The sequence below is a fragment of the Dicentrarchus labrax genome, unplaced genomic scaffold (genome assembly GCF_905237075.1).
Source record: "Dicentrarchus labrax unplaced genomic scaffold, dlabrax2021, whole genome shotgun sequence".
Taxonomy (NCBI): domain Eukaryota; kingdom Metazoa; phylum Chordata; class Actinopteri; family Moronidae; genus Dicentrarchus; species Dicentrarchus labrax.
Genome location: NW_026136718.1, coordinates 19,076,835 through 19,093,794, shown reverse-complemented (window position 1 = coordinate 19,093,794; position 16,960 = coordinate 19,076,835). Strand labels below are relative to the sequence as shown.

At 41.1% G+C, this 16,960-nt stretch overlaps 1 protein-coding gene across 3 annotated transcripts in view; it reads left to right on the top strand.

Annotated features, from left to right (window-relative positions):
- The window catches only part of sema6bb (sema domain, transmembrane domain (TM), and cytoplasmic domain, (semaphorin) 6Bb), a 123,454-nt gene extending 115,339 nt beyond the window's left edge, over nucleotides 1-8,115 (top strand). For all 3 annotated transcript variants that reach the window (XM_051378025.1, XM_051378024.1, XM_051378023.1), the window contains one exon: nucleotides 1,902-8,115. In XM_051378025.1, the coding sequence (XP_051233985.1) occupies nucleotides 1,902-2,809 (908 nt within the window). In that variant the 3' untranslated portion in view covers nucleotides 2,810-8,115. The remainder of the gene's footprint in view (nucleotides 1-1,901) is intronic.
- The last annotated feature ends 8,845 nt before the right edge of the window (nucleotides 8,116-16,960 follow it).

Here is a 16,960-nt window from a genome sequence, read left to right as displayed (position 1 = left end):
CCCATAGTAATTTTATTCTGGCCTTTTTCCTTGCTCTTTCTCTTTGCACATTGTGAGGTTATTGTAATTGCGTCTTTGGAAAAGGCTTTGGGCCATGGTTACCTAAAGAAATAAAATAGGTTTTTTTTTTTTCATTCAGAACTATTTTTACCATAGAATAATTGCCAGCATCTCCTCACAAAAAGAAAAAGCTAAAAACAAAGCCTGAGGTTTTTCTAGCTGTGTCATTGTTTTTTGTGAAGAGGTGTTACTGGAGAGCTTTGAAAATGTGATTTTTTTGGTGTGCTCAGCCAACACAAACCAGCTTTGAGCTCTATCCTGTTGGGACAGATATCCCCAAACCTCAGAAAATCCAATGAAACTAGTTAGATTGCATAGTCTGTAAGGTAAGGAAATAGGTTTTTTTTAACTATAGAAATAGTGTGTTTTGGAAAACTGGCCCTTTAATGTGTACAAGAGCACTTCCGGCACAGCATAGCAGTTCAGCAGCCTCTCACAGGGTTTAAGCTGCCAGTCCCCAGCTTAATGTCAATGTGTAGAGTAATACTTTATTATGCCAAGCCACAGGCCACATTAATTAACCACCAGGCTGTACAAGTATTTGCACCACAACCAGCTGCATTTGTCCCCATTAAAAATGAATTTGTCAGTCACTGAAAGTATGTTTGTTTAAAAAAACTGCTGCTGTTAACTGTAGGTTCATTCTTTCTCCCGTTCTTCGTTCTGCTCCTTTTCTGTGCTGTGTATAAGTGAGTAAGTGGCTCCCAATGTCTATTAATGACATCCATTTATTTTCTGTGAGAAAGAAAATTTATTTCACTGTCCTTGTGGAGACAGTCCTCCCTCTGCCACTATTGGTGTTGTAATTTAACAACTATTACTATGTTTGTCTAAGGACCCAAATGTTCGAGTTTGCTTTAGGCGACTTCTCTCTCTCTCTCTCTCTCTCTCATTGTAACACCCTCCTCTTTCCTTCTTCTACTTTTCTCCAATCTGCTTCCCTTGGCACAATTTCATTGTATTCGTTGGTGTTGGTCCCAGGAGCTCACGCAGCAAAGAACAACTTTTCTTCTGGCATTTTCCTAATTGATCCATGGCAGCCCACGCTGTGGTCTAGCTGTATTCATATCTTCAATAATTCATAAACCGTTCTCTCGGAAGGATCCCATGTTCTTATACAAAAGAAATACAGAAATTCATGGTCTTGTCTGCTGATATGGTGCCCTTTATCTATAAACATGATGCCTTATGTTCATCCTTACAAAGACTTTGGCATATAGATGGAACAAGGGGAAACTTTCAGCATATTTATTAGAGGACTGCCAGTATTTTCTATTATAAATTCACAGCATAGAAAACAAGTCTAAAAGTTTCGGGTCTTTGCTGTTTGTACATTAGACAAAAAGCTGAACCCGAGAAGTATCCAGAGAATTAACCGATTAGTGTATGTATTCTTTTTTCTTTTTTAAATCAAAATATTTTTTAAGTCACAAGTAGTGTATATAGCACATCTAGATGGGAAGTAAAACATGTTTTCATGGACATTAGGAAAACTTTAACTTATTACTCACTATTAATGCCAGACTTGGCATCTCTCCCCATAAAGCTAATGTTGTGAAACATGTTAGGGTTGAGAGCTATTCTCAATCAGGAAGACAGTTATTACAGCTATTAAAATCACCATCCACTTTACGTAATGAAGGCAATTAGCCAGAGCTACCTTGGCTGGAAAGCATAGGACCATTCCCACCCACAGAGGGGAGAGAGAAAATAGGCCATCTTGTCTCGCCATTTGTTAACTCCCACATGTTTAATACAGGAAACACTGATGCTATTAACATGGTTCCGCCAGTTGACTGATGGCTTTCTTTCTGTGTGTGATTGTATCTCCGTCTTTGCAGGAATGCTGCTCCAAGAGAGTTTCATCGAGGAGCCTGATGGCCTGGTGTCTGTAAACCTGCTGGTGGTTTCTGCTGTTTCAGCCTTCGCAACTGGAGCCGTCCTCTCTGGCCTCACTGTCTGCTGGATCATGAGTCACCGCCACCGCCACTCTCGAGGCTCTGGAGCGAATGGCGCCCGCCGCAAAAGTGACAAAGAGCAGAGCATGCTGGGGCAGGGCCGTAGCGGGTCAGTAATGAGCGTAACAAGAACCAGCGGCGGCGAGAGGCGTCGTTCACAGGCAGACAACCCCTTTGTCACGCCCAACGGTTGGCCCAAAGGAGAGATGGACCCAGGTTTGCTCCCTACCCCGGAGCAGACCCCGCTGCAACAGAAACGGGCCATGCGTCTCCCAGACACCGACTGGGACCAGAGCCAGACCTTCCTCACCGCTGTGGGGACGCCCTGCCCCAACAACTCTGTCATCTATCTGAGCTCCAAGTTCCTGCATGGAGGTGGAGGGGGTGGAGGAATGGTCCGGATAGAGGACCCAGGGGAGGTCATGCTGCCCCCGCACACAGAGCGCCAGCGCTACCTGATCCTAGCCACCCAGAGAGGGGAGCATGGTGGCAGTCGTCCCAGCGGCACCCTGAGGAACTCAGCGGGAGAATACATCTACCCCGCCACGCCGCAGGACTCCCCTGACCGACGGAGGGTGGTTTCCGCTCCCACTCCCCACATGGACTATGGGGAGCCTCGCTGGAGTCACGAGGCACTCAACTACAACAGCAACAATGGAGCGCCCTATCACCCCCAGCGTCAGGCTCTCATCAGGCCAGATATGCATGGGCCTCGAGGGCTGGGAGAACTGGCTGACTTCAGCCATCTTCTAGGGAAGAACATGGGAGAGCGCACCCCCAGTGGCCAGTGAGGCGAAGTACGTGAGCCCTGGCACCAAGCTCTCTCTGAACACCCATTCCCTCCAACAGCAGACTGGAATAAATCAACCCCTCAGACTCACTGTCCCGGTCCAACCTTACCCTGTCTGTCCTCTCTCACTGTCATTCAATGTTCTGACGTCATTCAGCTGACTGAAGAGAGAGACAGAGAGAAAAGAAACAAAGAGAGAGTTGAAAAAGAGGAGAAAACTCTCCTCACGTCTCCGTTCCTCTGCTCTTAATCTGAGGCACACCCCTCTGCTCTGTATGTGGTACGACCTGCAGAGCTTGACTTTAACACCACAGGACAAACAGAAAGGTAAAGAGAGGGGTGCAGCAGAAAGGGAATCTTCTCAAAGCAACATGTGGGGATTAAAAAAATGAAAAATTCGCTTGCAGCGCCAAATGTGAAAGGTCTCCCTCCACCATTTTGTTCACCGTTTTGACACCATGGATCTTGTTTGAGTGTGAAATTTTGTTTCTGCTTTTGTTTTGTTTTTTTGAGCCAGTGGCATCCAGCAGACAACAATGTGCTTTACTATGGATTTCAGATGAGACTAAAACTGTTGTAGCCGTGCCAGAGGACATTGACTCTCAATGAATCATGCAGTGTGTGTATGTGATTGTGTGTATGTGTGAATGTGAGTGGCCACAACAACCCCAACCAGTGTCCTGTCTTTAACTGTGAAGTATAACTATATAATGAAGTTTCGTAAGGAGGAGGTTGATGTTAACATTATTTTCCTTTTTTATAAACAATCACAGAGAGACACATGGATTTTATTATATGTCTCCTTGAAGCTGTATGTGTTTAGCAATCAGAGGTTTGGATGGTTGACCAGTGGCTGGTGAAGGGTTGAGACACTCATTGTAAGTTCTGTGATTCCCAGTACCTAAGAGGCAGCACTGGATAGAGCCATCATAAAGTGAAAGAAAGCAATAATAAGCAAGACACACATGAAGATGCAGTTAAAGCCAATTTAATTTGATATTTTATAATATAATTGTTTTCTCAGCAAAGCAAACTGGAGTTTAGAGATATGAGGAGAAGCTGGGTGCTGGGAAAAGGAACAATAGCTCCCCTCCATTCTTCCCTCCCTGGCTGCCTCTCAGTATGCCTGGGTCTGTCTGACCTGACCTGAGGCCCCCCTGGGCTCCGCAGTCCATTTGAAGGAGGGAATGTGAGCTCTGGCTGTCTGGCTGTCTGACTGGGTCTGTGAGGCCCGGCCGCTTGGGAGCTCCATTCAGGGCTCTTCTGCCCGACACTGAGCCTCTTTGTGCCCCAGAAGCAGGAGGAGACTGCAGCAACAAATAGCCGTTAAGAGTCAGGGACCTAGCCCAGCACCGCAGCCTAGCAGAATATCAATGAGGAGGACAGCAGCTCCATCCGTCATGTGAGATGTACCAACCAGGACCGGGCATCTCTTATGCTTCACCCACTCTGGTTATTCACTGGTTTGCCAGGACAGGGAGGAGCTGGGGGCTGAAGTTGGGGCTGAGGCCAGAGTTGGGGCACTGCTAACTGTCACAATGGTCATCCCTTGTGGCTTTATCCCTTTCTGTCTTTCAGTGTATTTCACCACAAAAGCGGGATAAAGAAAACGGATGGGCATGGGTATACTTGGGTGTGGAGTTACTCTTTCACTCCGTTGTCTGATCTTTTGATGTTTTCTGTTTTTGTCTGTACTCATCCGTTCTTGATTCAAATGTAGATCCAGAGATAGCTTTTTTTTCTCATCTGGGTCATGGTGTGGGGGTGTTTTTTTGTGTGTGTCTCTCTTTGCGTTTGTGTACATGAATGCTTTACTCATATTGAGTGCAAAAAAGAAGCTTTGATCAAATTTACTCTCATTCTCACCCTTCTTTTTTTTTCAACCCTGTTCCTTTCTCTGAGCCTTTAATGTTGTGGAGCAACCCTTTGCTTGACATTCACAAATCCATGCTAACAGTGGCAGAGCCCTGCGTGGGGGAAGTGTATGCTATACAATATATTTAAACCTTTATACTTTACACAAAGAAGTGCAACTAAAATGGAAAAGCCAGGCTCTGCTCAGTTGAAGGGGACTTGAAGGGTCATATGGTAGATACACAGTACACACACAAGAAAATATCAGTGTTCAAAAACTATTTTCATTATTTTAACGTTTTCAGCCCCACAACTTAATTGACTTCATTTGACTTCATGATCTCATCAGTGTCGTCTCAGTAATGCTCATAAAAATCATCTGTATTCCACCAGCCCAGCACCAAACGGCAGACAGACAAAGTTAGCAACTAGCGGGTGAACATATTGCAGCATTTAGCAGCTAAAGAGCCAGATATTTCCCTCAGGAGTTTGTGGAGACCAAAAATGAAAAGAGCTAATAGGAGAATAACTATTGGACTTACATTCACCAACGCAACACCAAATGTAATTGCTCCATAGCTGGATGGATGTGTAAGAGGCAACTTAAAAGTGTTAATATGCCAGTGTTGTGTTTACAGCTTGTTTTTGCTGCCACCAAGTGGCCAAATAATCAATTAATGAAGGTCTTATGTAAAAATGCTAATGCCTTTGAGAGCTATGTTTTTTAGAAAATGCCACTTTCCATTTAACAACAAACAGCAAAGTAATGACACCGTCTAAACACAAGCAGTCGTACAAGAACTTTCCCTGAATACAATTTTTTTGTCAAAGTTTAAATCTGATCTGATCAAATAAAGAGTAAACAAGATTGCAAATCTGACCAAATATTCAATACCAGCTGACAGGAGATACAGACACAGCATTGAGGTTCAATACGCACATCGACCCTAGAAAATACACAGCCGGAGCTGGAGGTACTGCATTAGACAAGCCAGTGAAAGAGATTTATGAAAGCAAGGACAGAGGAGGAGGTCAGACGGGCGAACATGATGTTACTACATTACCGCCTCACCACATTAGTACAGTGTATTCTTTACACATTCCACCCTGAAACAGGTCATTAGTATTGAAGATATGGAGCCCTCCACCAGCCAGGACCCTCATCTCATCGTCTCCATCTCCGCTGTGACCTGAGTGCTGCTTGTGTGTGTGTGTGTGTGTGTGTGTGTGTGTGTGTGAGTGTGAATGAGGCCTCTCTGTCTCGGCCGGCTTGCCTAGCCAGCCGTGTCCTCGCTCTGCATCTCCTCCGGTGTTTCACTAAACATGCTTGATTAGGCAAAGTACATTCCCGGCCCTCTAATGGCCTGATGAGCCCTTGAGAAGATTACTACAGACACATCAGCCCTGAGAGGGAGGTGCACGTTCAACCAGCTCTTTACCCCTCCACTAAGGGACACACACACACTCACACACACAAATATTGTCGGCCCTTTAACCAAATTTGGGATGCAATTGAATTAACATCAGAAGCAGAGCTCAGGCTTGAAATAGGCCGACACTGCCTGGTTCTAGGAGAGGTACTGTACATGATGTTATCTTACTCTATGATTTGATTACCTTAGTTGAACATTACAGAGCAGCTAAAGAATTCAGGTGTAACCTCGTGGAAGCCAGTTGGTTTATTAAAGCCATCATCCTCCCTCTTCTTTACATGCTACATGTCATTCCCATTCCTCCTCTTTCAACAGCTGCACTTCGTCGTCTTCTTCTTTCAAGCCCCTTTTTATTGTTAACAGACCCACACTTCTTTCTGCACACACACACACGTAACATCTCTACCTAATATAAGCCTGTGCGTTTGTCCTGTTCCTCACTATTGAAGGTTAGTTAGTTAATTTAATGAGTCCGTGACAGAAACAGAAATCAAAGTCAATCACAAAATCCTGCTTTATTTCACATAAAATCCTTAATGTGTTAAAACATTTTTAGACGTTTTCAAATCTTCTCAAGCGGAAAATTGCTTTCCTTTGCTTAGAAATGATTTTGTGTTTTGGAGTTTTGTTGGTTAAATGTAGCACATATTGCCTCCAGTCCTACACACACACACACACACATTATCCCTCTTTATCTCTATCCTATACATATCAGCACACACACACACACACACACACACACACACACACACACACACACACACACACACACACGCACACACACACACACGCACACAAAAATTCCCACCCAGCCCTCATGACCCAGTCTGTTTTTCTTATTTATCAGGTTGTGTCTGTGTGTTTGTTAAAGAGACCATGCCTTTGTGTGTTGTTGGGGTTGTTTGTGCCGTGTGGCTTCAGTGATGCGATGCCCCCCAGCCAATAACTGCCATCTTGCCCTACAGTGCTCGACTGTACTGTATGTGCACTGTGCCCTAGATCGAGTCCTTGTATTAAATCCACCATCGCAGTAGGGAGCAGTGACATGAAGCCGCTCCCTTCCAGCCATCATCTGAGAGGGGAAAAAAAGCACAAAAACAAGGCAAAAACGAAATCATCATTTGCATTTTTGTAAAGTTGTAGATGTACTTAGTCAGCGCTGATCATTTCTGTCATGTTTGTTTTTTCTATAGTTTGTTTCTGTGGTAGATATTTGGTTTGAAATTATATGGAATATTATTGTATATGATTTCAATTTCAATTCTCTGGTGTGCCGGATTTGATGATGACAATGAAGACGAACCTGATGACTATCATGATTATTATTAAATTGACAGTGACAATGAAGCAGTACTGTGAGCAGCACTGAGGTGTTGTGTCCTGTTTGGATGCTGAATCTAAAAAGGAAATGGTAGAAGAAGAAGAGGAAGAAGAGTGAATGGACTCATATAGGCTGTGGTTCAAAAAGAGATTCTACTTTTCTCCTGCGGAGTGGAGTCTCCTGCTACTGTGAAGGACCCTGCCGTCCTGTGGCTCTCACCAGAGGCTGGCTCCACCGTTGCCCCAGGGACCTCGGGGGAAGGCTGTCATCAGATGACAACACATGTCCCTACTACGTGTACATAACCTTGATGCTTACATGTAATTTAAGTGCAGTAGCTGCATGACGACACAGCCTCTGTGTGTGTACAGAAGTAGCGACGTGTGAATTTGTACAGTACATGCAAGTGTGTGTGCTTGTGTCCGCGAAGAAATCTGTCTGTCGTCACGCAAAAAGCAACACATGCATGCACCCTCCAACAACTGCACAGTACACACACACACACACACACACACACACACACACACACACACACACACACACACCCACACACACACACACTAAACAAACACACACACGCAACCACGCCCCAGCAGTTGTTCACCATTCTCCACATTGTCCTGAGCTCTGCCTGTCACTCCGCATGGAGACTTTGCTCTATGTCAACTTTCTTATTCTAATAAACCACTCAGACATTGACTCCTACGGTGTCATTATTGACTTCACTGTGTTGGATTTATTTTATTTATAAACTTAAAAAAAAACCTCTTGCACACTGATCAATGTCAAAACAAGAAGGTCTGTTACCTCTTACATAATTGAGTTGCACACTAGTGGAAGAAGTATTCAGATTGTTTACTTAAGCAAAAGTAGTAATTTGACACTTTGAAAATACTCTGAAATGTAAAGGTCCTGCATTAAAAACTCAAAAGTAAACATATTCATTTTGCAGAATGGGCCCTTTCAGAGTATTAAGTTCCTGAAGTCCCAAATGATGATATTGGATACAAGCTATTATCTTGTGCTTTAAAATGTATGCAGCATTTTCATGTAACCGGTTGAGGTGGAACTTAAACAATTTTACAAACTGTTGGGTAGTATGAAGACCCTGCACACCCATGCAAAAAAGTATTATTTGCTTATTTTGCCTAATGAAATCTTTGTGGGCCTGCACAGATATCTTTCTCACTCTCCAGTCAGTTTTTGTTGCCGTACAAGTTACAACTTTATTACGTAAATCCCAGCATAGCTTCACCCTGAGCAGGTCTAATTAAACACATACCCTGTGTAGGTGTACAGGGCCTTTTATATGTAATAATGCAACATATTCTTCTGGGACCCAGCCCACTGACTTGTTTCACATGAATTACCTCTTTTGAGCTATTCTATCAATATCGTACTGTAAAGACGACTTCCTGGGCTGTTTGATTGGTGGAGGTGCTGGGAACTTCCTCTTTCTTTCTTTTCAAAATGGACGACATAGGAACAAGCACATTTTATGGGAAGAGGAAAGGTAAATCCAATACTGTTTCTCTGATCTTTTTTTACTATGATAACCATTATGTTCTTGTTTATTAACGAGTCAGGAATTATATATTTAGTTCTGAAAGTAGTCCAATTATTTTTGTTTTGAAATAATTTGATTTAGTTTCAATTTAATTTAGTTTCAACTCCTGCCCTTGCAGCTTTTCCGCTGAAGGGCAGAGCCGTGACTTGTCTCCATTATCGTTTATATTAGCTTTAGAACCAGTAGCTGTTGCAATCCGCAGGGACAGGGAAATTACAGGCGTTCTCAAAGGTGGTCATGATTTTAAATTAAATATGTGTACAGATGATATTTTATTGACCTTGTCCAATCTATCACACTCTATACCAAAAGCAATTGGCAGTCTCTCAGGCTATAAAATAAATTGGACCAATACCCAACCCTATCCTTAAATCATTGTACATACATTGCAGATCTTGAACCAGCGCATTTTATCTGGAAAGTAGAGGGGATGAAATATTTGGAGGTATTGATTATAACAACTATTAATAAGATATTTGATTTGAATGTACAATCTTTATTATACTCTATAAGAAAGACCTTAGAAGGTGGTCAACCCTGCCTCTGGGGCTTAGTGCTGATGAAGAACATTCTCCCAAGATTATTTTCTCAAAACTTCTTGAAGAATACCTTGATTACAATTATGAGACAGATTAACAATTCAGGTCTTTAGCATCAGACAGACACACTGTCTCAGATTTGTATAGGTTGTTAGTCCAATCCTCCTGGAATCCCTTCATTCAGACTCTGGGAACAAGATTTAGGGGTTTCACTCACCTCTGCAGAATGGAAAAAAACGTGGCAGGACCCTGCAGTAATATCAAAGTCGGTCAGATTCAGAGTTATACACTTAAAAATCCTCCACAGAGCATATATCATGCCCTCAAGACTTAATAAAATTGACTCGAGTTCCTCTGATCTCTGCTGGCATGGTTGTGAACAAGTGGGAACTTTGACCCATATGCTGTGGCATTGCCCTGCAGTCAAGTCTTTTTGGACAGAAGTGTTTCACTCAGTCTCACTAATGATGAATATTGATTTTTCTCCTCGTTCTGTTGTTGGCTTGCTAGGATACAGGGCTGCTCAGTTATGGTCCAAAAAAACATAGATAGAATAGTAGGCCTAGCTTTTGTGGCTTCCAAATGAATGATTTTGCTAAATTGGAAAATCCATCAGCCATTTTTTTTTCAATAGAAACACTTATTTGAATTTCTCGACCTTCTTGGTATGGAAAGAATAGCTGATAGGATCATCGATACTGAACACAATTTTGACATTTTTGAAATGTAATTAATACAGACTACTACTGTGCAGTCCTGTGAGAACATGTTCTGAAATCTTGGGTTCCCCTGTTTAGATCAATTGCACACTGTGATGATGAAATGGACAATTACACCAATAAGCCATAACATGATGACCACCTGGGCACCCTGGTGGCCATAATGTTATGCAGCCCCATACACAACAAACTGTGATGCACTGTGTGATCTGACACCTTTCTATCAGAACCAGCATTAACCTTTTCAGCAGTTTGAGCTACAGTAGTTTGTCTGTTTGATCGGACCACACGGGTGTCACTGAGCCTTGGCCGTCCATGACCCTGTCTCCGGTGCACCGCTTTTCCTTCCTTGGACCACTTTTGATAGATACTGACCACTGCAGACCAGGAACACCCCACAAATCCTCACGCTGGCCATTTTTCCTGCTTCTAACACATCAACTCTGAGGACAAAATGCTTGCTGCCTAATATATCCCACCCACTGACAGGTGCTATGAGAACTATGATAACATGATAAGTCAGTCAGTGGTCATAATGTTATGGCTGATCGGTGTAATTGTGTTTGTTTTTTCTTTTTACCTTCTTTTTACTTTTATCTTAGTTGTTGTGGTATTTGTTGCTTTTGTGTGTGCCTGCATCAGCCTGTTATGATGTATTTTGTATCGACTGTTAAGTTTGGTGGATATGGTATCTTAAATAAAAACTAATCGGAAAAAGTCTAACTTGTAAGATCTTTTTCTAACCCTACAAAGGTAAGAAAATTTAAAAAAAAGAGGGAAATGGATAACACCTATTTTCCTTCGTTCCCAGGAGGATATTAAGTCAATCATCATCATCACTTCTGAGTTAATCATCACCATAGTATAGTATATTTTCCTGTGTAGTGCAGTACAAGTATTAAGTACCATTTACTGGAAATACTTAGTTATACTTTAGTATAGACAGTTTTCAACTTTCAACTTTTTCTTTAGCATGATTACATTTTTCTCCACACCAGGTGTGTGTCAGACAAAGTTTAGTTTACTTTATTTCAAACGTCAGAAACAAAAATACCACCACCTTTTACCCTCCTGATTCCCAACCATACCCACAAAGATAGAAACAATATGAAGTACAAAGTCATAACAGCAAAATGCCCTTTTTTTAATGTTTAGTTTTACTTCCTTTTTTAATTCAGAGTAATGCCATGCAGTGGAAACTAATGAAACACACAATAATAAGTTAGCAGTCACTGTTTGCCCTATAAGCAGACTGATTACTTTTTTTTATCAAGCACTAGTTCAGGCACATTGAAGACAGCCTGAGGGTGAATGAACTGTTAAGTGACTTCACCCAACATACAACAACATAAATCTGGGCAGGGTTGTTGTATTTAATATTAATTTTACTTTGTTATTTGGAAAGCTGACTTCAAACTCTACTTTATAATTTGGTTTAATTTATTCTAGTTAATGGGGAAAGTTTGTTATTTCAAATTGCTATTTTGCTAACTTTCGTGGAACCAAAAAGGGAAAACCATTAGGCTCCTCGGTCAGGCTAACAAATGGACTACACTGAAGAAAAACACGTCTGGTCAAAACCTTGTAAATAATCACCTGTTGAAAACTCAATAAAATTTGATGCTGTTATTACAGTATAGTACGATGAAAGATCAAGAGATGAAAGAAACAGATCAAAAATACTAATAGTTGTGGCCAACAAAACCATATATACCATTTCAGATAAACTGAAGCTCAAATTACTCATTCATGGTTCTCCTATGTCTATGTCCTATGGCTAAAAACAACCTTTAAAAACCCAATTAATTGCCATGAAGCTAAAAACAAAGCAGATTTTCCTACTTCATCAAAAGTTGACAGTGAGATTGTGATCTAACATATACAGTGTTACCGAGCAACATTATATAACTCAAAGCTGCACATTGAGCCGGTGTAGTACCATCAGTTTTCATTAGAGGGAGCTATTGCTGCATGAGACACATTAGGGCTGTTGCAATAAGCACCAAAAGCCTGGAGGAAGACTTCTGTAGATTTAGTAAAACAATCATAAAAATGTCCTTTACCATCAGTTCATATTGCCCTGTGCAGACGTACATTTACATCACCCTACTTCTTGACTCCCCCACCCTTTCCCCTCCTCACTGTACTTCTCACCTCTTCCTTTCCCCCTCCTCCCCATCCAGCTCTTCATCTCTCTGGGGAGCCTATCAGGCCATTTCACATCTGTTGAGTGGAGGAGGACCATGAGGACCTGACAGGGGCTCTCATTTGCTGATGTTTTATGGGACTGAAGCCCTCCAGTGCTGCAGTGCTCGAGTGATAGGAATGGAGGAGGAGGAAGGGGGGGTGGGGGTGTGTGACAATTCCACCGGAGTGTTTGTGGCATCCTTGTTCACTCTCCTCTGCAGATTTAAGGTGACTGCAGGTGCCAGCTTTGGGATAATTTACAGCTTGTTTACACCCGGCCAGTGTCCCATCAGATCTGTGAAAAAGTATGAAGGTGTGTATGTGACACTATGCAGTCCCTCTGACTCTCCTCCGTTATCTATCCATCTCCTTCTTCCTCTACCTTCCTCCCGTCCTTCTTTCCAACAGCCCCCCCCCCTTCACCACACACACACACACACACACACACACACACACACACACACACACACACACACACACACACACACACACACACACACTCATTATGATGAATCTGATTAATGAAGAGGCTGAAACAGTGCCAGTGGGTACTCTCCTTGATTTGACTGCCTACTCCACAGCTGAGCTCCACGTAATGCCAGCTGTCATCCGTCTCACCATCTCAATATTTGGACTCCAAATACCTTCTTTTTCTCTAAAGCTAGGTATACTTTTCCCATACTTTTTGAAGGCATACAACAACGAGGCATATTTGCCTGCATCAGAGGCTCAGTTGTTGGAAGACACATTAATATTAAGGTGTACAAGGGATTGAGCATGCTTTAAGAATAATAATAAAAACAAACTTTATTTATAAAGCACCTTTTAAAGGTTACAAGATGTTGTACTGTGCAAACATTCAAAGTATTAAACAAGAAATAACATTAAAGATAAAACAGTAAATAACAGTATAAACCATAAAAACTACACCCATGGCAAAAAATACATTACAGAATAAAGTGCTTACGAAACAGATCAGAGCAGCTTCTTAAAGCTATCAAATGACTCTGCGTTTTTATAATAAGGGTTTTATTTACCCAGATTTCAATATCCAAAGCACTTTAACTCAGCTATGAGCACATTGAACAGTTAACTGGGCAATTGAGACAATTAACACCCAAACTGAACCCTGTATACTTGTGTCTGACCTGCCAATGAACACACACAAGGGGGACATAAAGCAGTGGTTCCCAACCCTTTTCCTTAAGGGCCCCCTTTTCTATCATTTAGTAAACTGGCAACCCCTGACCAAATGACATACACCCATCAGCCATAACATTATGACCACTGACAGGTGAAGTGAATAACACTGATTGTCTTGTTATCATGCCACCTGTCAGTGGGTGGGATATATTAGGCAGCAAGTATAGCAAACATTTTGTCCTCAGAGTTTATTTAAAAATGGGCAGCATGACGATTTGAGCCACTTTGACAAGGGCCAAATTGTGATGGCTTGACGACTGGGTCAGAGCATCTCCAAAACTGCAGCTCTTGTCGGGTGTTCCTGGTCTGCAGTGGTTAGTACCTATCAAAAGTGGTCCAAGGAAGGAAAAGCCCCAGAGACAGGGTCATGGGGGGCTAAGGCTCATTGATGCACCTGGGGAGCAAAGGCTGGCCTGTGTGGTCTGATCCAACAAACGAGCTACTGTAGCTCAAATTTCAAAAAAATTGAATGTTGGTTTTGATAGAAAGGTCAGAGGGCAGTTTGTTGTGTATTTTAATTAATATGAATTATATTGAAAACTGCACAGTCAACCAATAATTATTCATTATTAACCCTAACCCAGGGTCTCTGTAAAATTAGTGATTTGGATGAATTTTGAGCAGATTATTTCCTGTACTTTTTATACAATTCTCTGTCTGTATTATGTGTTTTTATCTTTTTGTTTTTTACAATCATGCATACTTAAGATGATTCTTTTCAGACAATTTTTTTTCTTCTCCCTGATGCTTGTCCATTGTTCTTTTAGAATGATGAGATACTGGTCTACTGTGTATATTTCTTAAGTTTTCAAGAACCCTTAAAATCACAGTTTTTACTTTGAGCTATAATTTAACAAGACCTTATAATTCAAGAAGTTTATTGTAAGACCTGTGCCTTTCAGCTTTTGGCCTGGATGACCCTGGTGAAAGCTGAAAGCTGGCGTTAGTTTCACAATAAATTTGTTGTGTATGCTACAAGTGTTACTGGAGTTTTGAACTTCCCCTCAGACTATTGTCCTTCTCCATCAGACTTGAAACTGGATGCTGGAAATATTTTATCTTATTTATCATCTTAGATCAACCTAGTAGTTAGTATGCTATAATTTGCTAATTAGCACAAAACACAAAGTGCAGCTGAGGCTGATGGGAATGGTACGGCGTTGCCCTCAGGCAACACACCCATTTTTGGCCTGTCAAATCTCCACAATGCATCTTTTTGAATGATACTATACTTTAAAAAAGAGGGAAGACCATAGGGAACCAATAACAATGCTTTAATTTGTCACATGACTTTCAGGGAGCCATATTGAAACCCTTTTTTGCAGACATTTTCGAAGGAAACAGCTTTGCAATTGCGCCACAGAAAGGGTCTGAAAACATAATTTCCGGGAACTTTTCCAGCTGGAAAAAAATATATTCACACTAATAGGTGACTAACCCTTAATTTCTGATAGTTTAATGCATTTTTTTTTTGGCTAATTAAATAATGGAAACTTGATAAAATGCAACTGTTGCCCAGAGGCAACAACGTACCATTATGGACAATTGCATATGTTGCCTTGAGGCAACAGTGAACCATTATGGAATCACCATGGCAGCATGAGATTTTGGTAGTGTGTGTTTAGGTATATATAATGTTCAAAAGCATATATAATGTTCAAAGCATGTGATCTTTACAATTTAACAAAGATAAATTTGATGTTTGTTGCAGTAAAGTTCAGACTATTACTATACTCTGTAGGCCATAGTGAACTTTGCCTTATTTAGCCTTATAACTTCGTCTTATTTGCTTATAATTTCCACACATTTCCCTCCATTTACAGAATGAATTCAGCCTCATTCTATACCCCTTTAAGGAGGTAGAGGGTAGAAATCACACTTCAGGTTGAGCATAGTGAAATTGAATAAGAATTAATTAGTGATGAAGAATGCAGTGCCATCATCACCTGTGTGTCAGGACAACACTGACCATTGACCTCTTTGGGTGGAGAAAAATGGCAGGTGCAAATACCCAGGATGTAAGGGTATAATGGAAGAGCAGTGCACAAAATGTGTCACCTAGCTGTTCTTCACTCCTGAAAAAAACTGCTTCATGGAGTTCCATAAGTACTGAGCAGCAACACCACAAATGATGGCAACGCACATCAGGAAAGACACAGGGGACTGAGAGGAAACACGCATTGAAATGAAGGAGTGATGATCAAACACTGGAATCTGACATCAGTTTCTTGTTTTGCAAATGGTTATGATATTTGTTTTGATAATTAGTTCATTTAAAGTTTGAAGAATTACACTTACGCTTATAATTACAACTCTTCGAAACATTCATTACAGTGGGTTGTCCACAATGGTACAATGTTGCCTACAGGCAATGTTCAGCCAAGAAACCCTTTAAAATAGTTCCTTTTATAATATTTTAAAATTTGCCAATTTAAAATGGCATGTATTGTAACCTGTTGAAGCTATTGAATCTTTTACACATGTTTATGAAATAAATTATGTTCAAATTAAAAAAAAAACTTACAGGCAACAAACCCCAAAAATGTATTAAAAAAATAATTTTAATAAAATTTCTTTAGATTATGTTTATTTAGTCTATTTTAAGACATAAAAACACTCCAATTTTTTTTTCCCTAACTGGCATCATAATGCATACCATAGAGGGTTAATTTAGCAGGTATTTGATCATCAACAAAAGTATTGGACAAACTGATTTTTGTCCCAGATGGTGGCGCTAAATGACAAGTGAGGAGATCATCAAGGTGTCTCAAATTTATCCTAAAGGGGACATGAATGGCAATCCAACAGTTTTTGAGACACCAATATCAGTCTGCACCAGTTTTGGACTGACCTACAGCAACATCGCTAGCATGGCTAAAACCAGAATTTATGCTGAATAACACATTCAGTTATGACTTATGTTTTCAGCTGCCCATGAATCCTGAAGATCTTGTTCTGACCAATTCTACAGTAAATAGGTAAGTTAATATCTAGGCCGAAAGATTTCAACTCATTACTAATAATAAAATCTGTATATTTATGAAATACTGTGCAACAACTTGTAAATGAGAACTGTGAAGATCACCTAATGGCAAAACAAAGGTAAAATGAAATGGTTTGGGGAAGCACCACTCAGCCTGTGAGCAGAAACATTCACTGAACAAAGGTCATGGTGTTTAACTCTCAGCCTTTATGTTCCTGTGATACAGGGACAGTCAGAGCTTAACTGGTGAGTGTAAATGTGAATAACTGCATGCGAACATGGCATACATGCACCTTCCTACAAACACACATACACTGAAAATACAGTTATGTGGATGCAGTTGATG